Source organism: Oryctolagus cuniculus, chromosome 3 (assembly GCF_051225735.1).
Source record: "Oryctolagus cuniculus isolate XC-2025 breed Fujian yellow rabbit chromosome 3, ASM5122573v1, whole genome shotgun sequence".
Classification (NCBI taxonomy): Eukaryota; Metazoa; Chordata; class Mammalia; order Lagomorpha; family Leporidae; genus Oryctolagus; species Oryctolagus cuniculus.
This window is the reverse complement of record NC_142869.1, coordinates 82,482,636-82,508,107: the sequence shown is the minus strand read 5'-3', so window position 1 is coordinate 82,508,107 and position 25,472 is coordinate 82,482,636. Positions and strand designations below refer to the sequence as shown.

Below are 25,472 nucleotides of genomic sequence, written 5' to 3'. Positions count from 1 at the left end.
GCCAGGAGCTTCTTCTGGGTCTCTCATGTAGGTTCAGGGAACCAAGGACTTGAGCCATCTTCTACTACTTTCCTAGGCCATAGCAGAGAGTTGGATTGGAAGTGGAGCATCTGGGACTCAAACCAGTGCCTTATGAGATGCCAGCAAGGCAGGTGGCAGCTTTACCCGCTATGCCACAGTGCTGGTCCATGTATTGTTCACTTTAAAGTATTTAATGTGATGATGTATGAATTCACTTCAATTAAAAGCAAGTTAAGAATTATGATTAAATGTAAATATTCCCAATTGTTGATACCAATTACAGATGATGTATATTTCCATTTATTGATCCATTTATACCCATTTAGTTTTAGAGCAAACTCCCCTAAAATATTTACTCAAGTAAAAGAAAGATAATAAATCAGTGAAAAAGCTATTATAAAAATTTCAAATAATATTCTAACAACAGTTAAATAGTACAAGAAGTAACACACTATATTGGGTTGCAAACAGGGAGGTAAAAAGATAGAGAGCAAAAAGCAGTAGAATTGGGTTCAAATTCTGACTCTACCACATCCATATGTAAGCAGTATTTCTTGAACAATTTATTTAACTTTAGTTACAAAATGAGAATATTTCTAATCTTAAGGATTAAGATATTATAATCTTAAGGATTATAAGGAATAAGCAAGACAATGCAAAAGAGTCTAGCTATAAACATATTAAACTTCAGTGCCACTAAAAATTGGCTCTGGAATGGAAGGTCTACAATTATGCTAGTATGGGTACCTTTTTCAGGACCACTTCGATTACTTTTTCCTGAAGTCCTTGAATGGAATGAAGACTCATGATTCTGGGCTGGAGGAGCAAACAGTGGTGGGATTCCCAGTAACGGCGGAAAGAAGGTTGCCCCTGTGCGAGTATGAACATCTGTTGTTCGCCACCATTCTGTACCTCAAAATAAACAAACCAAGTAAAAATAATTGAGTTAACCTTGTAATGAATGTAACAACTGCCTTCTATAATTTACTCCTAAGAAAAATATTTCCATTTTCATCTTGGAACAGAAATGTCAAAATACAGTTCTGATCATCTTTCTAATTGTGATCAGTTCTGATCATCTTTCTCACTATGAACTGCTGACTAGAGCTTGAACACTCATCTCACTTCTCATTAGGCCAATATCCAAGGATCTCCTAGGGTTCTAGTTTACGTAGAACAAAGGTAGTGCATAGCTTAAAAACTAAAACTGAACTCTTTGATTATTAAAGAACCATTTGACTTTTTAAGGACTTACATCACATTTTTTCTAAATTTATAAAGGAAATATTTTAGTTTATACTAATATATTTTAAAACTGTGGAATTTAAGGCTACATCTACAAACTATGTTAAGAATTTCCCCAAATTATATACAATATAAATCTGGCTGTGCTAAATCAAGTAGTCTAAATAATAGTATAAGGTTATCATAATCCAGGACAACTGAAATGCACTCAGGAAAGAAAACAGTCTATTGTCAAATGAAAATATAAATACAACAAAATCAACGTCTTTTTTTTTTGTTTTTTGGTCTAACAAATAAGTTTTTGAGACTTCAAAAACAAATAATTTTGCCTTAAAATATAGAAGATTTATAAATTTCTCCCCTTGAAGTTAATGAAGAAAGTTTGAATTCTGTCCTTTTCACATAAAAATTACAGAAAACAATCATTATTTTAATAATATGAGTATTTAAAAATTGAATGCAATTTATATATTCAAACAGTAGCACTTAGTTAAAAAGTTTTGAAAAGGACATAAGCCAACTTTTATAAAAGGCATTTTTCAAGGAGAGGTAAAGATTAGAGAATTGGAAACAATCCAAAGGACACCTTTGTATTGCTTCATCTAAAAATCTCAGAAACAACCTTTTCCAACTGGTTAACCCACTAGATTATCAAATCACTTATTGTGTTTCAGGCCAATCTTTCCAAAGAAAAGGTGTATTTTTCATTGAGTTTAACAATCACAAGGCAATTAGAGAACAAACCACAACAATATAGTGTTTGAAAAACTCAATACTGTGAATATTATACTATATGATCTTTAAAGTTGTCTGAGGAATACTCATTCATGAAAAAGAGAACGTGAAGTGATTTGCACCTTCATCATATAATAGCAAAATCTGGGTTTTGAAAAATGAAATGTTCATGGCAGCTGCCATTCTCAAAGTTCTAAAAAAACAGTAATAAGCAGAAGATCGTGAAAACTATTCTTTTGCAGTACAGGAAGGTGTTGCCAATAATATGACACCAACATATATTCAGCTGTGCCTGAATGATGGGCATTGAACCAAAAATAACTACCCAAAAGTATTAATTATTCATCCACTGTGTAGATGAAAGACGTTCATTTAGATAGACAGAAATTTTTTTGTGTGTATTTTGGGCTTGCATCAGCACAGTTGGAATTTCATAGTGTTATTTACATGTTTGAAAACTAGGTTCTTCCTAAGTAATAAAAAGGGACTGAGGTTTCCCTAAGATATTTATTTAACAGATTCTATAATTAGAGCATTAACCTAGAATGCATAGACTTTAAAACAGCCAAATTAGTAAGGTAATCAAAGTATAACAGACAAAATCAAACTTAAAATAAACATAAAAATGTACCACAGAATGTCAATAAGAAAGAGGTACACAGTAGAGATTTAACACTGGGAAAGCATGTGTTATATAAATAAGCTGACAACACAGAGTAAAACAGGAAACAAATAAATATGACAAATTAAATAAAAAGATGAACATGGCAGAGCCTCTGAACATCAATTTTACAATGTCTGGGATTACTTCACAGGCGATAATGTAATTTTAGTTAAGTGACAAGTTTACTTATCTTCCAAATTTAGGAAAATAAAAAACAAATTTAGTCATAAAACAGCTTGGTAATAAAATGAAAAACACAAATAAGGATTACATAAATCCACACGTGATGAATGTGTAAATATATTCAAGAAAAGCATCATTAATCATATTCAATGGAAATATTCTAATATTTCAGAGGATATACTGAATCTCAACTTGAATCTAGAAGTTTGAGCAGAATTTTAAAATCTTCCAAATATGATATAGCCAAACACTTCACAAAAATTAAAGGTAATATAATATAAAATATAATGATCGAAAATTATAAATATTTCAAAATAAATGACCATGAAATGCTATTTCAATATAAAATGGAAATAATTTTATTATACTAATGTTCACTAAATAATTTTATATTTCTTGACTTAATTTGAAATGCAGAATACTTTACAAGCATATAAAATTTAAAAGCAAATTATTTCCCATTTAAAATTTCAACTAATGTTTTCCTTGTGTGTCCTCCCTTATTTGTTGTGTGATTTAAAAACTTTCACATTTTGGTTATGCTTCTGAATAAAACCAATTACACAGAATTTATACTTAAGTTATTGTGCCAAATCTACTAATTAAACACATTTGTCCTTTAGAACAAGCATAACCTCTGTTCATTTGGCAAAAAACAATATAGTATGCTCAGATAGGCACACTTTTATCATTAAAGACTGTCGTGTAGGCATCTGTTTATCCATCTCTTAAAAACTATAAGCAACATAAAATACACTATGTTAGTACAATTCTCAATAATTGGCCTGGTGCACAGAATACAAAAGATACTCAAACAACTTTGTATGTTAAGTGAATGAGCAAACAGTTTATGTAGGCTGGACACGTTATTAAATATTTTCTATGCAGTTAAGGATCAACATTAGTGAAGTCTAGAGAGGTATTTTTTTACATTTGTTAACTAACAACCCAGTGCAGAAGGTATTTGATTTTAACAATAGCGAAATTATATTTTGGTTAGAAATGCCCAAATTAATACTATAATTAAACTGTGATAAACCAATAAAATATTTAAGATTCCAGTAATTACATTATTACCTATTTTGATTTTTATTCAGCAATCTTACATTTCAGTAAATATCGGTTGAATATTTATCTTGTTAAACAACCATGCTAAAAACTTAATGGAATAAGTTCCTGTTAATACTTTAAAAGGAAATATTAAGATTTAGTTTTGGATTTTGTCTACTTTCATTATTTCCTCTCTACCATCCACTCTCTCAGACAACTGAATGAAAGAAATGACTCAAGAAATAGTACTTGAAATATAGATTTAACCATCTCCACATGTATAGTTAAAATAAGATATGTATTTCCATTAAAGCAGCACTTGACAATTCATTAACCATTAAAGTGGGCAAGAGCAAATAATGACATTTAGCAATTATGGACTAATTGCATGTGCAAGACACCCTATTCAGCACTTAACATGGCTTATCTCTGCCAGTCTTCACCAAAGCCCCTAGAGCCAGCTATCATTGTTATCTTCATTTATCAGATGAGAAAACTGAGACTGAGACCTTAGATAACTTGTGCAAGGTCACACAGCTATGAAGTGATAAAGTCAAATTTAAATTTGGATGTATTTGTCTTTAGAATTAAATATTAATATTTTAAATGATTTTATATCCACTAAAACATGCATCTCATCAAAATTTATTAAAGTAAAATAATCATTGAGAAACACATTCAAAACTCAAGTAACAAGACAAATTAAAGCATGATTTTCTAAGTGAAGCTTTAAGGGATACCATACTGAACTACTGTATCCTCATAACCTGTAGAATTTCAGGTAATACTGGTCCTTTCGACTAGTAAGTGGTGCAGCTCTATAGTATCTCCATAGTTGACGAAATCTGGAAAAATGCTAACATTTAAGAATACAGGACTCAAAATAAAAGTGCGGAAATATTTACTATAAGAACCAGACTTCAGTTTCACATTATATATTAAAAGTTTTTTAAATGAAATAAACCCGAGAAAAATTCAACAGACTACACTTACAATAAGTACACTTTTCTTTATGTTATACCATGCTTCAAGGAAAAACATGAGAAAAACTTGGCTGAATTCTTCTCTTCTGTAACAGATGCCCATCTCCCTTCTAAACACCTAACTACCTAATTAATTGCTCTCCAACCTAACACATAGTGTGTTTTATACTCTTGTTTATGACAAATAGGATTCAGCCAATTCTTGCATGAAAGTTTTAACACATCAGGCATTAGACTATTCTTTAGTTCTGTATAATAAACAAATTACTGCCTGAACATTTTTAAGCTTTTCTCCTTTCCTTGACCACTGTTTGTAACAGATGTTTACCTGGAAAAGATGCTAGTTGGGGATGTGCGGCTAAGGCTGTGGGTGTACCAAGTGTCCCCAAACCACCAAATTCTGAATGCCCTGAGCTGGCTGAATGTAGACCAAAGACTGGGTGGCTGACCATTGGGAAGGCACTCGACACTGTGGACAGGTTAAACGGCTGATCCCCAGCTGCTCTGAATAAATGTCCTGGGAGGGAAAAAAACACACTTAAAGTTGTGCTATAAAAACAGGTGAGATTTATCTGATGTCAGCGTTCATAGTTAAAATTTATAATTTACATTTTCTTCTGCATTTTTGCTCTTTTAAGACCCACAAAATGTTTCCAGAAACATGAAAATACTCTAAAAGTAATTCAAATGAATAATATGTTGTTTTGAATTTGAGAACCAATGTTTTAAGTAAGTAATTTTTACTAATTAAAATAGTTTGACCTGAGAAAATGAGGCCAATTTTCCGTTAATACATGCACATTAATAAATTATCAAAATTTTTTACACATAAGAAAGAAAAAATCCATTAATCTATTATTGAAAACCAAGGACTCAAGCCCATAATCTGTTACCAAGTCATTACTCAAATTGACATACACTCTAGACATGTTCCAGAACTGAAGCTCAGTATTCCACGTAATACCCCATAGGTGAAAAGAATAGCTTGATACCAACAAGGGATTAAGGAATAAACTTACTAGAGATTTCTAAATGCATTCATGGATGGTTACCAACTTAATGCTTATTATTTAACTTTCTGATCATAACACAATATTCAATTCAAATGTATATAACTTTTCAATCTCCACTTTATAAATAGATTTAGCTGGAATGTTATATATGTATTTATATAAAATATAAAAATATACATTATATATTTTTAATATTGTATAGAGATTTAGCAGAACAATACTTGGAATTCTTCCCTTTCATGAAGGAAATAATTAACATTTCCTGGCTTGCTACTCTGAAAATAGGATATCAAATCACATATTCCAGGTTATCAAAACAACTTTCCTTGTAAAAGATATCATACTCTACCTTAAAGTAAGAATGAAGCTTCCTTACTATCTCCTGTTTATATTCATTCTGCCTATGCATTGAAATTTAATTAATATTAAATTTCAAATTAAAATGATGTGAGAGTAGATTAAAACATATACGTTGAAAATAAATATTTTTTCCCATCATTACTAAATGATCAAGCAAGTCTCTCCCGTTTGCTCTTCTTTTAAAAATTATTCATTCATTTTCACTTATGTGAAAGGGAGAGAGGGAGAGAGAGAGAGACAGAGAGACAGAGACCTACTTCCATATACTGGATCATTCACCAAATGCTCTTAACAGCTGGTGTTGGGCCATGCTGAAGGCAGGAGCGAGGAACTCAATGCAGTCTCCCTTGTGGGTGGCAGGAATCCAAGTACGTGAGCCATCATTCCTTGCCTTTCATGGGTATACATTAGTAGGAGACTGGACCAGAAGTGAAGGAGCCAGGAGTAGTGACTTCTAACAGGCACTCTGATATGAGATGTGGGCACCCCAAGGAAGCTTTTAACTGTTGTGCCAAATGCCTACCTTCTGATTTTTTGGTCCCTGAAAACCTAAATATTATGAGTGTACCTGCACAAAGATTTAAATCTTAAATTCTTCACTGAAATATGCTATATTCTCCACTGGAAGGTTTAAATGCCTTTAAGTAAGATTTAAATAAATTGCTGTAAATATGTCTTGTATCAGCCTCTAAGGAAGAAGCTCTGATTAGGGTAGTGCTTCCAATACAACAAACCCAAGAAGTACATCTTAATCATTACAGTTACAAAGAAGGCCTATGAAGAAACTGTGAGATCAGAAAAGAAACTTAAGTGTCTTTTCTAAGTCAGGCAGTCTTCTATTTTGTTTACCTAAGTCTAAAGATAGGGAGTGAGTTATTTAGCCTAGTGGTTAAGATGCTTTCATCCCACACTGGAATTCTTGGGTTTGATTCCAATTCTAGCACCTCACTCCAGCTTCCTAGCAACACAGACTCTGGGAAGCAGTGGTGATGTTTCAAATAAGTGGGTTCCTGCCATTCACTTGGGAGATCTGGGTTGCGTTCTTAGCTCCTGGTTTTGGTCTGGGCATAGTCTTAGCTATTGCTGGTATGGGGGAGTGAACTAGTGGATGGGAGTGCTTTCTGTCTATATTTCTCTCTGCCTCTCCAATAAGTAAATAAGTTTTTAAAAATCTATGCAGAAAATTGGTGAATTGGTACTTTTACATCCCGGACTGTATTAGCAGAAGCTGATTCCAAATAAAATAGAGCACATGGCTGCAGAACAGATTACCACAAACATCAGTATCTTTAAGATTATTAATATGCCCCCCAGAGAGACTGTTTCACCTTTTTTCAGTCAATTCTCAGAAACCCAACTAATTTTTTTTTTTTTTTTTTTTTTGACAGGCAGAGTGGACAGTGAGAGAGAGAGACAGAGAGAGAAAGGTCTTCCTTTGCCGTTGGTTCACCCTCCAATGGCCGCCGCTGCAGCCGGCGCACCGCGCTGATCCGATGGCAGGAGCCAGGATCCAGGTGCTTTTCCTGGTCTCCCATGGGGTGCAGGGCCCAAGCACCTGGGCCATCCTCCACTGCACTCCCTGGCCATAGCAGAGAGCTGGCCTGGAAGAGGGGCAACCGGGACAGAATCCGGCGCCCCAAGCGGGACTAGAACCCGGTGTGCCGGTGCCGCAAGGTGGAGGATTAGCCTATTGAGCCACGGCGCTGGCTTTAATTTTCTTAAATAGTGAGCTTGTGACTTTAAAAAATCAATGTTTGTTTTCATTTGTGATTACATATAAAATTTACAATTGTCGCCAATCAATTCAACTTCCTGGCTCAAATGGGATTAATCAAATGTTTTATTTATAAACATACTGTGACTTGTCATATTTCCTTCTCTATCAATTTTCCTGGCAAGCAAGTGGAACTAAACATTCCATTCCTAGGGATTTTAGAGAATCATGTGTCATTTAAATTCACAAAATAATAATTTAAAATTATACTTGCCAATTATATGTATGTACTCACAATTTGTTACAAAAACATTAATGGGATAAACTCAAAATTACCAAAACTATACGAAAATACTATACAAATGAAGAAAAACTGAGACGATCATGGTTGAAAAATAACAGAAATACTTCTTTTCTTTTTCTTTTTCTTTTTTTTTTTTTTTTTGACAGGCAGAGTGGACAGTGAGAGAGACAGACAGAGAGAAAGGTCTTCCTTTGCTGTTGGTTCACCCTCCATTGGCCGCCACAGCCAGCGCGCTGCAGCCAGCGCACCGCGCTGATCCGATGGCAGGAGCCAGGTACTTATCCTGGTCTTCCATGCAGGTGCAGGGCCCAAGTACTTGGGCCATCCTCCACTGCACTCCCTGGCCACAGCAGAGAGCTGGCGTGGAAGAGGGGCAACCGGGACAGAATCCGGTGCCCTGACCGGGACTAGAACCCGGTGTACTGGCGACGCAAGGCGGAGGATTAGCCTAGTGAGCCGCGGCGCCGGCCAGAAATACTTCTACAACTAATGAATTGGTGGTAAGCAAAATTCTCAGGTGTATAGTACAGACATTAATTTTATTACTGTGAAGAACAAAATGAGCTCTATCTGGAAGATCCCCCAAGCAGAAAGCATGAAACATAACTAAATGAACTTTGCAAAAACTCTTGCAAAAACAATTACAAACCAATCATACATAATTTGATAACAAAAAAAGCTCTTTTTTTAACTCTAAAAAGGGTAATCTCTAAAAGCAGTTGTGTAGAAAACATCAACAAAATATGAGTTTTATTCACCACAGAATTCAACTGAAAAAAAAAATGTATAGATGTGTACACAGAATTCCATCTAAGCCTGGCAATACTGCAGAGACAGGAGTTCAAATCGAGACTACTTTACTCTTTACTCCACTTTATTATTCTTTCTTCTAAAATTCTTGGTTAAAATATCAAAGCAAGGGGGTCAGTGTTGTGGCTTAGTGGGTTAGCCACCTGGGATTCCGGCTTCTTATATGGGTGGCAGATTGTGCCTCATCTCCTCTGCCTTGGATCTTGCTCCCTGCTAATGGCTTGGGAAAAGATGGAAGGTGGCCCAAGTGTTTGGTCCTCTGCATGCAAATGGCAGCCCCAGATGAAGCTCCTGGTTCATGGCTTCAGCTGGCCTAGCCCTGGCTGTGAACTAGCAGATGGAAGATCTCTCTCTCTCTCTCTTTGTAACCCTGATTTCAAATAATTAAATAAACCATTAACAAAATTAAAGCATGGAAAGCATTCAGTTGCCTTTCAAATAACATGAAAAAATATTCAAAATGAGAAATGTTTTTGAATGAATGAATTCCTTACTTATTTAGAGTAGAAGAGGAATATCCATGATTCCAAAGAGCTTCCATCAGAACAGCTCTGGAGTCTTTTTTCAAACACAGAAATATGCTTCTTCATTTCTTTTGTCTTACTTCATCAACTCCTGGTTCTGATACATACATATATGTGTGTGTGTATATATATATATGTGTGTGTGTGTATATATATTTTAATTACCACTTAGCCATTTAATCTTCCTCGATTCCATTTACCTCAATGATGGGTTTGATCACACAAAATTATACCATCTCCGAGGTCTTCATTTTCACTCTTTTACTACAATTTCTATATTTCTATTCCTTTATTTCTCAGCCCAGTCTCTGGTTTCTACCATTTATTTCCTTCCCTCTCACTCCAGTCTACAGATATTTACATTGGGGGAAAAAGTCTCTAACCTGCTACGTCTACCTCCTCTGCACTTCTCAGAATTTTTTAATGTTTGAGCCAAGTTCCATGCCTCCCTTCCACTTGATCTGTAAAGGCACTAAGTATTCCTAATTGTTATAGCCAACTAATTGTTACTCTTTTCATCCTTATTCTGTCCCTAGAAGTCTGTACTTGATTGTCTCTTATTAAGAGTCATTAAACTGCAAGACATGTAATGCTATCTTTTTTTTAAAAAAAAATATTTATTTTATTTATTTGAAAGACAGAGTTACAGAGAGAGGTAGAGATAGAGAGAGAGGTCTTCTATCTGCTGGTTCACTCCCCAAACAGGAGTAACTGCCAGAGCTGGGACAATCCAAAGCCAGGAGCCAGGAGCTTCTTCCACATTTCCCACATGGGTGCAGGGGCCCAAAGACTTGGGCCATCTTCCACTGCTTTCCCAGGAGCGTTAGCAGGGAGCTGGATTAGAAGTGGACCAGCTGGGACTTGAACCAGTGCCTATCTGGGATGCCAGTGCTACAAGCCAGGATTATACCTGCTGCACCACAGCACCAGTTCCAAACTCTCTATATTCTTAACTGTGTATCTTTCGATAATACTACTGCTCCCTTTATCAGATTTCCTTTTTCCTTTTTTCCTAAATGTAAGCATTTCTAAAGGTTTTGTGCAGCCACTTGGTATATTTTCTCCCTCAGTTATTTCACGTGGTTCCATTGTTTTTACTAATCACCTCTATGCAAATAAATTCTAAGCCAGGATTTTATTTGAGCTCTTTGACAGCAAAACTTTAATCTTATTCATCTCAGTATGCCCAGTACTGGACACAATTTGAAACACTGTAGTGCATGACCACTGCTTCCACTGCTGTATTTTTGGTCATGTTATTTCTTCCATTTCAGAAATTCAAAGTCTATATCACATGCTCTTTGACTTCTGTCCTTTTTTATCATACCCATTCTTTACTAATTGCCTCAAGAATATACTGTCCCAAAGTATTTGGAGTCTCCCAGAAGATAAGTTTTGGGCTTTCTTTGAACATTCATGATATATTACGATCTACAGGTTTATTCCTTATTTGCCTGCAATACTCTCTGGCTGGATCCAAAGCCCCTAATCAGAAATTCAATCCAGGTATCCCACAAGGGTGGCAGGAATCCAGTTACTTAAACTATCACCACTGCCTCCCAAGGCCTGCATTAGCAAAAGAAGCTGGTGTCAGGAGCTGGATCTGGGTATCGAACTCAGGAGCCAAGATCTGCAATATGGGACATGGGTATCTTAACCAGAATCTTAACCACCAGGCCAAACATGTGCCACCACAATCTATCATTTATCATACCAATAATAGGGTATAGTTATTTCTTATGATTTTTTTTTTTTGACAGGCAGAGTTAGACAGTGAGAGAGACAGAGAGAGAGAGTTATAGACAGTGAGAGAGAGACAGAGAGAAAGGTCTCCCTTCCGTTGGTTTACTCCCTCAATGGCCACTACGGAAGTGCTGTGCCGATCCAAAGCAAGGAGCCGGGTGCTTCCTCCCGGTCTCCCGTGCGGGTGCAGGGACCCAAGCATCCTCCACTGGGCCATCCTCCACTGCCCTCCCGGGCCACAGCAGAGAGCTGGACTGGAAGAGGAGCAACTGGGACAGAATCCAGCACCCCAACCGGGACTAGAACCCCAGGTGCCAGTGCCACAGGTGGAGGATTAGCCAATTGAGCCACGGTGCCAGCCCTATTTCTTATCATTTTTCCTGTTACAAAACATTGCACAATGCAAACTGTTAACAGAGGACAGAGACATTCTATGACTCCTGCTGTGGGCAACTCCAAGAAAGTTTTCAATTCAAAAGGCTAGAATAATCAGAAATCACTCTTTAAATGATTAGAGGTATATTATCTTTTTCTCTTCTTCAGTTGAAAAACACACATAATGTTACTAAAACTTCATTGGGTAGTTAGAAGCTAATTTAAAAACTTCTATATTGTGGCTTTAATTTTTTTTATACACCAGGGGGTGCTGGTTTGATTAAACCTTTAGTTGCATTTGAACAACAATTTGAACAACACACTTAGCCTTCAACTATCTTAAACTTTCAAGCTACTGTTCACAAGGTTATTTTTGATCATTGACTGGTGATAGTTCAGTGAATCTTATAATATTTAAAACAAACCATATTCTGTATTAACAAAATAGCAGAAAGATAAATTTTTACACAAAACAAAATATAACACAAGTCAAAAAGGCTCTACTAACCTTACGACTATAAAACAAAACTATTTAGAAATTAAAATGCTCCTAAATTAATATACTCAATATCAGCAGAATTCCCAAATAAAACCTTTCTTCAAGTTTTTCTAGAGAAAACATTTGTAAACTCATAAAATAATAATTTTAGAAGACTAAAACAATTCCTTTGTAACAGATATTAACATTCAAATACAGGTTCAATATCAGGTGTGAAACATTTATTTTCAGGACCAGTGTTTTGGGTTGGTAGGCATCCCAGATGGATGCCAGTTTGAGTCCTGGCTGCTCCTCTTCCTCCCAGCTGCTAATGTCCTGGGAAAGTAATGGAAGATGGCCCAAGTGCTTGGACTCCTGCACCTGCATAGGAGATCCAGAAGAAGTTTCTGGCTCCTGGCTTCTAATTGGCACAGCTCTGGCCTTTCCAGTCATTTGGGGAGTAAACCAGTGGATGGAAGAACTTTGTCTCTCCCCCTCTCTGCCTGTAGCTCTAAATCTCAAAGAAATAAATAGTATCTTTAAAAATTATCTTCATTTTTGGTTTAAAGGATGGGAAACAATGTGTATATTTTTGCTTAATGAAAAGTAATACATATTTAAAATGCCTGAATTCTTAATTTAAATTATAAGAAGCTGAATATTTTTCAGGAAAGCTTTTGAAATTCTACCAGTCAAGAATATAAAAGTGATTAAAAGCAGCACACAGATACCAATATGTCAGTAAATAAGGCATAGTAACTTTGTTTTTATTATTATTAATGAATAATACAATAAGGTTTTCCCCCCTCACAAAAATTAAATAGTAGAAATACTAAAGTAACACCTTTACTTCCATCATCAGTGAAAAAACTGTCCTCTAAGGCAAAGTCCAGAAAAAAATTAAAACAAAAAAACTGTGAAAAATAAGTCTGCTAAAGCATTTGATCTTTCAAAAACTAAAAGAGACAGCTTACTATATTACTTTACATAATACTTTTTCATAGGCTAAAAATATTTTTAATCTTTCAGTGCTACCCCAACTTGTTACGACATATTTTCTAATTTTTGTTTCTAGTTCCTTAAAACTGTAAGAAATTTTACAGAATTGCAAAATCAGTCTCTGTTGTACAAACTGCTAATCACCAAAAATGGTAGTGTATTCAAATAAAACTCTATGAATACTTTAATTAACACCAATAATAACTGGGTGTATACCAAAGTGAACATCACCAGAATGGTTGTAAATGAAAAAAAAAATACTCAAATTACAGGCTTACATATTAAAATCCTTAAATACGTTAATTTTCAAAAACTTTGAAATTCAAAATATATGACTTGAATTTTGATTAAAGAATAAGCAGAAAGAATTCTAGAATGAACAGTGATAAATCTTTCTCCTCAAGCAATCTTCAACTCATTCCTGTATTCTCAGAATGTTTTCAGACAGTTAACCTTTTTTTTTTTTTTTTTTGACAGGCAGAGTGGACAGTGAGAGAGAGACAGAGAGGAAGGTCTTCCTTCCGTTGGTTTACTCCCCAAATTGGCTGCCACTGCTGGTGCTGGACCGATCCGAAGCCAGGAGCCAGGTGCTTCTTTCTGGTCTCCCATGGGGTGCAGGGCCCAAGCACTTGGGCCATCCTCCACTGCACTCCTGGGCCACAGCAGAGAGCTGGACTGGAAGAGGGGCAACCGGGACAGAATCCGGCACCCCGACCGGAACTAGAACCCGGTGTGCCAGCACCGCAGGTGGAGGATTAGCCTAGTGAGCCCCGGCGCTGGCCGAGACAGTTAACCTTTACATTTTAACATTTAACAAGACACATGGGGATGGGAGGCCATGGGCATATAGCCCAGCAGTTAAGACTGCTTGGGATGCCCACATCCCATATCAGAATGCCTGGGCTGGAGATCTGGCGGGGTTCCCAATTCCAACTTCCAGCTAATGTGCACCCTGGAAGGCAGCAGGTGACAGCTGAGGTACTTGGATCACTGACACCCATGTAGGGGACCAGAATGGAGTTCCTGGCTCCTGGCTTTGACCAAGCTGTTGTGGGCACTGGGGGGAGTGAACTAGCAGATGGGAAATTTCTATCTTTGTTTCTGCCTTTTTTTCTGTTTTTAAACCAAGCAAAATAAATATTTTTTTAAAGCACAAATAGACCTCACTCACTATGGCTAGGTGAAAAACATTAATTTAATGAATCCCATGGCACAAAAGCTTTAGGAAAATGTTCACTTTAGATAAAGAAGCTGGACTTAAGGTTTACCAAAATCCAATTTCTCTCTCCTTTCTTGGCTCTATTTCCTCAGGTGGGCTTGTCCTCTCAGGAGTATAGGGGAGAAAAACAGGTATCCTTCCTCTCCAGCACCAGTAAATAAATCTCAGAATGGCATCTTTTTGGTTTTAATCAGTCTGTCTTGCATCATGTGCCCCTCTCTTAACCAGTCGCTCTTGTGTGGATTGGCTAGGTTGGGTGGTGACATGCCCTCTGTGAAGTTTTAAATAAGCAGTTTTTTAGAAGTAAGTGACTGGGGCTGGGTGCTGTGGCATAGCAGGTAAAGCTGCTTCCTGTGATGTCATCACATCAGCACCCCATATGGGCACTGATTTGAGTCCAAGCTGCTTCTTTCCAATCCAGCTCCCTGCTGATGTGCCTGGGAAAGCTGCAGAGGATGGCCCAAGTGCTTAGGTCTCTGCACTCATGTGGGAGACCTGGAGGAAGCTCCCGGCTCCTAACTTTGGCCTGACCCAACCCTGGCCATTGTGGCCATTAGGAAGTAAACAAGCAGGTGGAAGATCTGTCTCTGCCTTCCTGCCCTCCAATCCTGCCTTTCAAATAAACAAAAATCTATAAAAAATAAATAAATAAAAAGTGCCTTATTTGGTGGGAGCAGGGAGAGACAACTTATGATTATGGTGTAGTAGTGCAGTGGGAACATAAATACTCCATAGATAACCATAAATATGTTATTAAAAATACTGGAAAGCATCCAAAAACAGAGAAATTCCACTGAAGAGTTTTAATCCAGAAAAATGGTGGCTAGAAGGAATAAGAATGTGACTTTCTGGTCTGATAATGCTGCCTAAAGCTCACAGCTATAATGACAGATATTGGTGGAATAATAACCAGCAGGTGTATCCACTAGAGGTACAAGATGTTAACATTCAGGGCTAAGAAAATATCTGGAGGGGCCAGCGTTGTGGTGAAGTAGGTTAAGCCTATGACAAGAGCATCCCATATGAGTGTCAATTCGAGTCTGGCTGCTCTGCTTCTAATACATATCCTCGTAATGCGCCTGGAAAAGCAGCAGGGAATGGCCCAAGTGCTTGGGCCCCTGGTAACCACATGGAAGATCTGGATGAAGCTCCTGGCTCCTGCCACCTGTCTGGCCCAGTGCTGGCTGTTTCAGCCATCTGAGGAGTAAACCAGCAGATGGAAGATTCTCTTTCTCTCTCTCTCTCTCTCTCTCTCTCTCTCTCTCTCTCTCTCTCTCATTCTCCCTCTCTCTATGAAACTCTGAATTTCAAAATAAATAAATCTTAAAATAAAATTTACTTCTTACAGCAAAAATTACCCATAAAAGACAACAACAACAACAAACCCAGCAGATAACATCACTACATTTTCCAACTACAATTAAACTAAAATTCACATCAATTAAAAAAAAAAACTAAATGCTAAATTATTGACTTCTAAACAATTCATCAGACAAAAAAGAACTAACAGAATAAATCAGAAATTATTTTACTAGAACTATAAACTGGCAAAATATAAAAATTTGAGTAAATAACATCATTTAAAAGAGAAATTCACAACATAAAATGCACAAGGACAAAGGTTTCAAATAAAAAGATTTAAGCTTCTCCTTCAGAAACTAGGCTAGCGGGAGGGGTTAGAAGACAAATTCACTAACAGAAAAATAGAAGGAAACAATAATGAAACAAAACAAAACTGAGAAAATTCAATGAAACCAAAAGCTAATTCTTCAAAAAGACCAATGCAATTGATAAACCTCTATTTACTAAGAAAAAAGAAACACCACAAATAATGAGTATCAACAATGAGATGGAAGACATCACTGCAGCTCACACAGACACTGAAAGGATAAGGTAATATTCGGAAACACTGAGCCCATAAATTTAATGGCTCAGATGAAATGGACAAGTTCCTCTAGAGATATCACCCAGTGCTTACTCAAGAAGAAGAAAACCTGAATAGTTCTACTACATATCTATATTTTAAAAGATGTTTACAAGATTTCAAGCAAAGACAAACGCTCAGGCCCAGATGCCTTTACTCATGAATTTTTACTATATATTTAGGGAAGAAGTACATCAATGCTATATACAATCTTCCAAAAACTAACATGGTGAGAATCTTCCCAATCATTTCCAACAAAGTAATGACAAGGAAGGAAAACTGCAGGCCTAAAAGACCTCATGAAAATAGATGCAAAAATCCTTAAGAAAATTTTAGCAAATCAAACCCAATAATATTTTGAAAGGATGATACACCATGATTGAGATTAATCCCAGAATGTGATGGCCTAAAGTTTTTTAAAAATCAACTTAATTCGGCCGGCGCTGCGGCTCACTAGGCTAATCCTCTGCCTAGCAGCGCTGGCACACCGGGTTCTAGTCCCGGTCGGGGCGCCGGATTCTGTCCCGGTTGCCCCTCTTCCAGGCCAGCTCTCTGCTGTGGCCAGGGAGTGCAGTGGAGGATGGCCCAGGTGCTTGGGCCCTGCACCCCATGGGAGACCAGGAAAAGCACCTGGCTCCTGGCTCCTGCCATCGGATCAGCGCGGTGCACCGGCTGCAGCGCGCCGGCCGCGGCGGCCATTGGAGGGTGAACCAACGGCAAAGGAAGACCTTTCTCTCTGTCTCTCTCACTGTCCACTCTGCCTGTCAAAAAATAATAATAAAAAAAAAAACAACTTAATTCACCATATTAGCAAATTAAAAATGAATTACTATAATAATAATTTAAATAGTTGCAGAAAAAGCATGTGACAAAATTCAATACCAATTCATAGTAAGAAAAAACTCAGATCTGGCATCATAGCACAGCAGTTTAAGTCGCTGCCTGCAATGTCAAGCACCAGTTCAAGTCCCGCCTGCTTCACTTCTAGTCCAGCTTCCTGCTAATGCAATTGGGAAGGCAGCAGATAATGGCCCAAGTACTTGGGCCCCTGCCACCCACATGGCAGACCAAGATGGAATTCCAGGTTCCTGGTTTTGGTTTGGCCCAGTCCTGACCATTTTGGCCACTTGGGGAGTGAACTAGCTGATGGAAGATCTCTCTCTCTCTTTCTCTCTCTCTCTCTCCCTTTATATATGTAACTTGGTCTTTCAAATAAATAAAATAAATCTTAAACAAAAATCTCAGCAAAATAGGAACAGAAGGGAACTTTCTCAATCTATGAGGAGAATCTACGAAAAAGGTACACCACCAGACTAAGAAATGAAAGAATGAATGATTCACCCCTAGGATTAGTAACAAGTCAATGGTGTCTGTTAGCATTTTTTAAATTTATTTTTATTTATTTGAAAAGACAAGACAGACACGCAAACTCAGTTTCCCCCAAACTATGCTTATTGTGATCACAGAAAATCCAGTCAAGAATGTATTAGGTAAACTTTAACTTACAGTGTAGGTCACAGGAATTGTGCATTTGTGAGACCAATCTGATATGTGTGACAGAAAAAAATACTGATCGGCAATATCTGCTTTTTATTTGGTGTGCACACGTGTGCGCACACACACACATACAGAGAGTGAGCGAGACTCTGTGCTTGAACCATCACCACTGCCTCCCAGGATGCATATTAGCTGAAGTTGGAATTGGAAGTGAAGCCTGGATAAGTGTATGGAAATTTGCTCAATATCATAGGTCTGTAGAGAAATTAAAACCCAAACCAGGAAATGGTGTTGTAGTGTAGCTGGTTAAAATGCTTCACATGATGCAGGCATTCCTTAGTGGAGTGCTGCATTGAGTACTGGTTGCTTCAATCTAATACAGCTTCCTGTTAATGTGCTTGGGAAGGCAGCACAAGATAGACCAAGTGCTTGGACCCCTACCACCCATGTCGGAGATCAGGATGTAGTTACTGGCTCCTGGTTTAGGCCTGGCCTAGACCTGGATGTTGCAGGCATTTGGGGGAATGAACCAGCAGATAGAAACTTTAGAAACTTTCTCCCCCAATTGCCCTCAATGCTCTACCTTTCAAATAAGTATTTTTGTAAAAGCAGTCTATACTGGTCTGGCGCTGTGGCACAGTGGGTAAAACCACCATCTGCAGTGCTAGCATCCCATATAGGCATGGGTTCGAGTCCTGGCCGCTCTACTGGCAATCCAGCTCTTGACTAATGAGCCTGGGAGAGTAGCAGAAGGTGGCCCAAGTGCTTGAAACCCCTGCACCCACGTGGGAAGAAGCTCCTGGCTCCTGGCTTCAGCCTGGCCCATCCCTGACCATTGAGGCTATTTGGGGAGTGAACCAGTGGATGGAAAGTCTCTCTCTCTCCCTTCTGTCTCTTTAACTCAGCCTTTAAAATATATAAATCTTTAGGCCGGCGCCGTGGCTTAATAGGCTAATCCTCCACCTAGCGGCGCCGGCACACCGGGTTCTAGTCCCGGTCGGGGTGCCGGATTCTGTCCCAGTTGCCCCTCTTACAGGCCAGCTCTCTGCTGTGGCCAGGGAGTGCAGTGGAGGATGGCCCAAGTGCTTGGGCCCTGCACCCCATGGGAGACTAGGAAAAACACCTGGCTCCTGCCTTCGGATCAGTGCGGTGCGCCAGCCATGGCGGCCATTGGAGGGTGAACCAACGGCAAAAGGAAGACCTTTCTCTCTGTCTCTCTCTCTCTCTCTCTCTCACTATCCACTCTGCCTGTCAAAAATATATATATATATAAATCTTTAAAAAATTGTCTATATATACTTAAAAAAACAAAACACACTGTACACCCACTAAAAGGGCTAAAATTGACAAGTTAGCAAGGACACAGAGTAATAAGAACTCTCATATACTGCTGGTGGGGGATAACAAATTTTAATGCAACTTTGGAAAAACATCGACACATGTGTATTAAACAAAATATATGCTTATCATATTCTCCAGCAATTCCATTCCTAGGTATTTACTCAAGAGAAATAAAAACACCTATCTACACAAAGACTTGTTACTTCAATATTCACAACTGCCCCAAACATAAACATTACAATATCCATCAACAGTAAATAACAAACTTAAGCACAGCCATATAATGGAAAATTCCTCAAAAATATAAAGGAATAAATTATTGATACATACAACGATGTGGAGGAATTTCAAAAGCATTACACTAAGTGAAAGAAGCCAGGATAAACCAGAGAAGATGATGTGATTCATTTACATGAAATCCAAGGAAATTTAAAACAGTAGTGATAGAAGGCAGTTCAGTGATTGTCAGAGCAGGGATGGAAGAACAGTCCTGACTTCAAAAATATACAAGGCAAATTTTGGAGGTGATGAAAGTGTTATATATCCTGGAGGTTATATCAGTATATCTATCTATCAATCTATCTATATAGATAGATATATTTGTCAAAATTCATTGAAGCAGATACACTTAAAAGTTAATTTTATTGTATACAAGTCACTCTTAAATAAAACTAGAAGTAGGGGTTTGCACAATCAATTTCACTCTGTAATGAGAGTAACTGATTAAAGCAAGACAAGTATGGAGTTGAAGAATCCAGTTAATAATGAACTTCAATGATTCAGGTGAGATTGTAGTATAGACTGTGGTAGTGGAGACAGAAAGTTTACAGAGTCAAGCTTTTTTTTTTTATTTATTTTATCTGAATGGCAGAGACACAGAGAAAGAAACAGAGAGAGCTCCCAGCACTGATTCACTCCACAAATGCCCCCAATAGTTGCAGCTGGGCCAAGGCCAAAGCCAAGAGCTAAGAACACAAGCCAGGTCTCCCACGTAAGTGGCAGAAAGCCAATTACTTGAGTCATCACTGCTCCTCCTGGCATCTGCACTGGCAGGAGGCTGGAGTCAGAAGCCAGAGCCAGGAATGAAACTCAGGTACTCCCTTGTGGGACACAGGCACTTAACCACTAGGCTAAATGCCTGTTCCCTCAAGTTATTTTCAAGGTAAAATCAATAGGATGCTGTTGTGAAAGCAAAAGAGAAAAATCTAGAGATTACTATTTTTATGGCTTAAGCTATTGAATGAATTGGCAAGAATCTGAATGAATTGGTGTATTTAAACAAAGAGATAAGAGGCCTCAGGATCAAGACCTGGGAAATGCAGCATTTATGAACAAAGACATTTGCAAAGAAAACTAAGAAGTAGCAGCAAGATATATCAGAGAAAAATGAAGAGTGGTACCATGGAAGATAAAAGATTTCCAAGAAGAAGGGGGTGGTCAACTGTGTCAAATTCTGAAAGGCTGATAATAGGATAGCAAAAATGGAATTGGTGTGGTTTGAGATAGACACGAAAAGATAAGGAGGAGAAAGCATATGTAGGTATCTCTTTTAAGAAGTTGGGCTTTAAAAACTACAGTAGACAACAGGGCAATAAACAGAGGAGTATTTAGGTTAAATAAGGGTTTTTGGTATATATGAGCTCCTGTAAAAAATGAATTAAAAGGTCACTTTATTTGATGCAATCTCTGCATAGTTTTTATCAACATGCACCTTTTATGAACTTTTTGAAGGACACTTGGATGCATGGTTTCAAATTATTTATTTACTTATTTTATTTATTCAACAGAGATAGGGAGAGACAGAGATTTTTTCCAATCACTAGTTCACTCCCCAAATGGCTGCAACAGGGGGAGAAAGGCAGTCAGCAGCCAGGAACTGAATCCAGGTCTCAAAGGTGGGTGGCAAGAATCTAATCATTTGGACCATCATTGCTGCCTCCCAGGGTCTGCATTAGGAGGAAGCTGGAAATGGGAGCCAGAGCTAGGCATTGGACCCAGGTATTTCAATATGGGACATGGGCATCCCAACTGAAGGCTTAACTGCTAGACTGAATGCAGATGCCTGGCCAGGATTTCGAAACTTTTTCACAGCAAAATAAACCTGTCATTTTATTCCATTTTCCCTAAGTATTTTTTAAAAATTTTAATTGTTTTAATTATTTAAGAAAGAGAGATAGAGATAGAGAAATAGGGAGAGAGACAGACAGAAAGACAAAACACTCTCATCTCCTATTTCATTTCCCAAATGCCCTCAACAGCTGGAGCAAGGCCAGGGCTGGAACCAGAAGTCAGGAATGAAATCCAGGCCTCCCACATGGGTAGCAGTAGTCCAATAATTGGAGCCATCACTGCTGCCTGTCAAGTTCTGCGTTGACAGAAAGCTGTAGTGTAGAAAGCTGGAGCCAGGAATTGAATTCATGCACTCTGTGGGACCCAGGCATCTTAACCACTGGGCTAAAGGCTTGCTCCTCCACAAACTTTCTAAAGTACCCTTGGACTATTTTTTTAGGATGAATTATATTAAGAACATGTTTTTATACTTCTAGATATGGCCCAGTACATAAAGAATGATACTATGTAGAAGGAATTAAATCCTTGAAAAAAAAAGTCCTATACTCTAAAATGTAAACAGTGTAGATGATAGCTATTATGTATTAGAGTTAAGAGCCATATAACTTTGAGTTAAGGATTTATTCTATTTGGTTTAATTTATATTCTCCCATAGAATGATATGTCAAAGGAGATTTTTAATAATTATACAGAAGCTATTTGATGCATTGCTGAAATATTATGAATGAACCATTTGAATGGGAATAAACCTCATATGTATGCATCAGAAAAGTTCATTACAATACAGATATGGCAGGGGGACTAAAACCATATGAATTGAAGCCGGTAGACAACTGGTTCATCCAACATATATTTCAACCTCCATTTAGTGTGCTTTCCTGTGATGAAGGAGCTGGAAACTAAAAACTACATTTACCAGTCTGCTGCAGCCAGGGTTCTGGAAGTAATTTAGATGCTGTCAATCAGATGTATTTGGAAAAAATTAAAAACAGTTAAGCTGAGTGACTGGTAACACATGAAGTGTCTTTCTTGCTGGTTCAGATCTAGCAGAAAGCACAGACCAGCTCTGGAGCCCATTCTGTCTGTGGATTTGTTATCACTGGATTGCAGCAGTTGGTACAGTGGTGTCCTGATTGAACCAGAAGTAATTTCCTCAGCAGGTCAGTTAGATGTGGAGGCCAAGTACCAGCTCTTCTATAATTTTTAATGTATCTGATTCTTTATATTAAATCTTTTTTTGCTTAAAAATAATTTAATGATCTTTGTTATCTCTAGCTGAACTGATACATTAACCAAGAGCCCAAACTGGTGAGAACTCCAAAACCAAAAGACAAATTCAGTTTGTCACACTGGGCTGACAGCTAATAACCATGTACTTTCCAAAATAATTCTAAAGGGGAGGTACAGTGCTCTGAATTCAGATCACTGTCATGTGAGGACATGGCAGGAAGGTGTCATCTCTGAAGCCGAGACCAAGACCTCATTGCTATGGTTCATACGTTAGAAGCTTGGTCCCCAGTGTGGCAGTATTAAGAGTTGGTGGATCTTCAAGAGATGGGACCTATCAGATGGTTACTTGGGGCTACTACTTCAGAAGAAATTAATGTAGTTCTCACAGGACCAGGTAGTTCTAGCAAGAATGGGTCACTATAAAGTGAGGCCACTTCATGTGCTTGACCTGTTCTGTATATAGCTATTTTTTTTTTTTTGACAGGCAGAGTGGACAGTGAGAGAGAGAGACAGAGAGAAAGGTCTTCCTTTTGCCGTTGGTTCACCCCACAATGGCCGCTGCGGCCAGCGTGCTGCGGCCGGCGCACCGCGCTGATTCGATGGCAGGAGCCAGGTACTTCTCCTGGTCTCCCGTGGGGTGCAGGGCCCAAGGACTTGGGCCATCCTCCACTGCACTCCCTGGCCACAGCAGAGAGCTGGCCTGTAAGAGGGGCAACCGGGACAGAATCCGGCGCCCTGACCGGGACTAGAACCCGGTGTGCCGGCGCCACTAGGCGGAGGATTAGCCTATTGAGCCGAGGCGCTGGCTACATAGCTATTTTCCTTAACACTTCTCTGCTGTGTTGTGATAGAGCCAGGGGCTGCCATCTCCAGATGGTAGAGCCACACTGTCTGCACTTTCTAGCCATTAGAATCATGAGCTAAATAAACCTCTTTTCTTTATAACAAAGTAGTTAGTGGTAGAGATGCCCATTAGGAGGCCTACTTCCCATATTAGAGTGCCTGGGTTCAAGTGCTAGCATTGGCTTCTGACTTTAGCTTCCTGCTCATGCAAACCTTGGGAGGAAGAAGGTAATGATTCAAGTAGTGGAGGCCCTGTAATCCATGCAGGAGACCTGGATTGAGTTTCTGGGTCTGGCCATGATCGAGCATAGGCTGCTGAGGGATTGAACCTCAAGCTCAGCTGTGACAAATCCATGGCATAGAATTCAACTGGGCCTAGCCATATCATCCCTATGGGATTTGGACATAGATAATTTAGTAAGTGGTATGTGTCTAGAAATCTATCCATTTCTTCTAGGTTTCCCAATTTGTTGCCATACAGCTCTTTGTAGTAATTCCTGATGACTCTTTTATTTCTGTGGTATTTGTTGTTACATTGCCTTTTTCACCTTCAATTTTATTGATTTATATCTTCTCCCTCTTTTTTTTTTTTTTTGGTTAGTTGCACCAGTAGTGTATCAATTTTCTTTATTTTTTCAAAAAACCAGCTCTTCATTGCACTAATTTTTTGTATTTTTTTGTTTCAACTTTATTTATTTTGTCTCTAAATTATTTCCTCCTACTAATTTGGGGTTTGGTTTATTGTTTTTCTAGGACCTTGAGATGCACTGATAGCTCATTTATTTGGTACCTTTCCAATTTCTTCATGTAGGCACTGACTGAGATAAACTTCCTTCTTATCACTGCTTTTGCTGTATTCCATAAATTTTGATATGATGTACTGTCATCTTCATTTGTTCCCAGAATTTTTTTGATTTCTTCTATGACCCACTATTCATTCAGGACCATATGCTCAGTCTCCATGTGTCTGCATACGATCTAAAGAGTCTTGAGTTGTTGGTTTCCAGCTTTATTCCATTGTGGTCAGAGAAGATGCATAGTATGAGTTCAATTTTTGGAATTTTCTGAGACTTGATTTATGGCCTAGCATATGTTCTATCCTAGAGAAAGTTCCATGCACTGATGGGAAGAATGTGTATTCTGCCACTGTGGGGTGAAAAGTTCTGTAGATATCTGTTAGGTCCATTTGGTGTATAGTGTTGATTAACTCTGTTGTTTCCTTGCTGATTTTCTGTCTGGTTGATCTGTCCATTCTGAAAGTGGGGTAATGAAGTCCCCCATTACTATTGTATTGGAGTCTATGTCTCCCTTTAGATCCATTAACATTTCTTTTAAATAGCTAGGTGCCCTGTAATCAGGTGCATAAACATTTATTATAGTCACATCTTCCTGTTGAATTGACCCCCCCTGTTTTTTTGACAGGCAGAGTGGACAGTGAGAGAGTCAGAGAGAAAGGTCTTCCTTTTGCCATTGGTTCACCCTCCAATGGCCACTGTGGCCAGCGCGCTGTGGCCCGCGCACCGCGCTGATCCAATGGCAGGAGCCAGGTACTTATCCTGGTCTCCCATGGGGTGCAGGGCCCAAGCACTTGGGCCATCCTCCACTGCACTCCTGGGCCACAGCAGAGAGCTGGCCTGGAAGAGGGGCAACCAGGACAGAATCCGGCGCCCCGACTGGGACTAGAACCTGGTGTACCGGCGCCGCAAGGCGGAGGATTAGCCTACTGAGCCGCGGCCCCTTAATCATTGCACAGTGCCCTTCTATGTCTCTTTTAACAGTTTTTGTGTTAAAATCTATTTGGTCTGATATTAGGATGGCAACACCAGCTCTTTTTTGGTTTCTGTTAGCATGGAATATTTTTTCCATTCTTTCACTTTCAGTCTGCCATGTATCTTTGCTGGTGAGATATGTTTATTGTAGGCAGCAAATAGATGAGTCTTGTTTTTTAATTCATTCTGCCAGTCTGTATCTTTTTACTGGAGAATTAAGGCCATTTACATTCAAGGTGACTATTGATAAGTTATGACTTGGCCCTGCCATTTTTCCATAAATATTCCTATTGATTACATTGTATTTCTTTTATACTTCTACTGGAAGATTTTCTGCCTTCTCATTCTTTCATAATGATGGCTATCTCTGTGTTTCTG

General features: G+C 38.4%; 1 protein-coding gene across 12 annotated transcripts in view; it reads right to left on the bottom strand.

Moving 5' to 3' along the window:
* Positions 1–25,472, bottom strand: part of BAZ2B (bromodomain adjacent to zinc finger domain 2B) — a 205,171-nt gene that overhangs the window by 130,422 nt on the left and 49,277 nt on the right. For 9 of the 12 annotated variants that reach the window (XM_089328265.1, XM_089328268.1, XM_089328266.1 and 6 more), the window contains exons 3-4: positions 5,210–5,398; positions 769–933 (exon numbers count right to left, since the gene is read on the bottom strand). In XM_089328265.1, coding sequence (XP_089184391.1) covers positions 769–933; positions 5,210–5,398 — 354 coding nt within the window. The remainder of the gene's footprint in view (positions 1–768; positions 934–5,209; positions 5,399–25,472) is intronic. The other 3 variants (XM_017342872.3, XM_017342873.3, XM_051849478.2) reach the window with 2 other exon arrangements.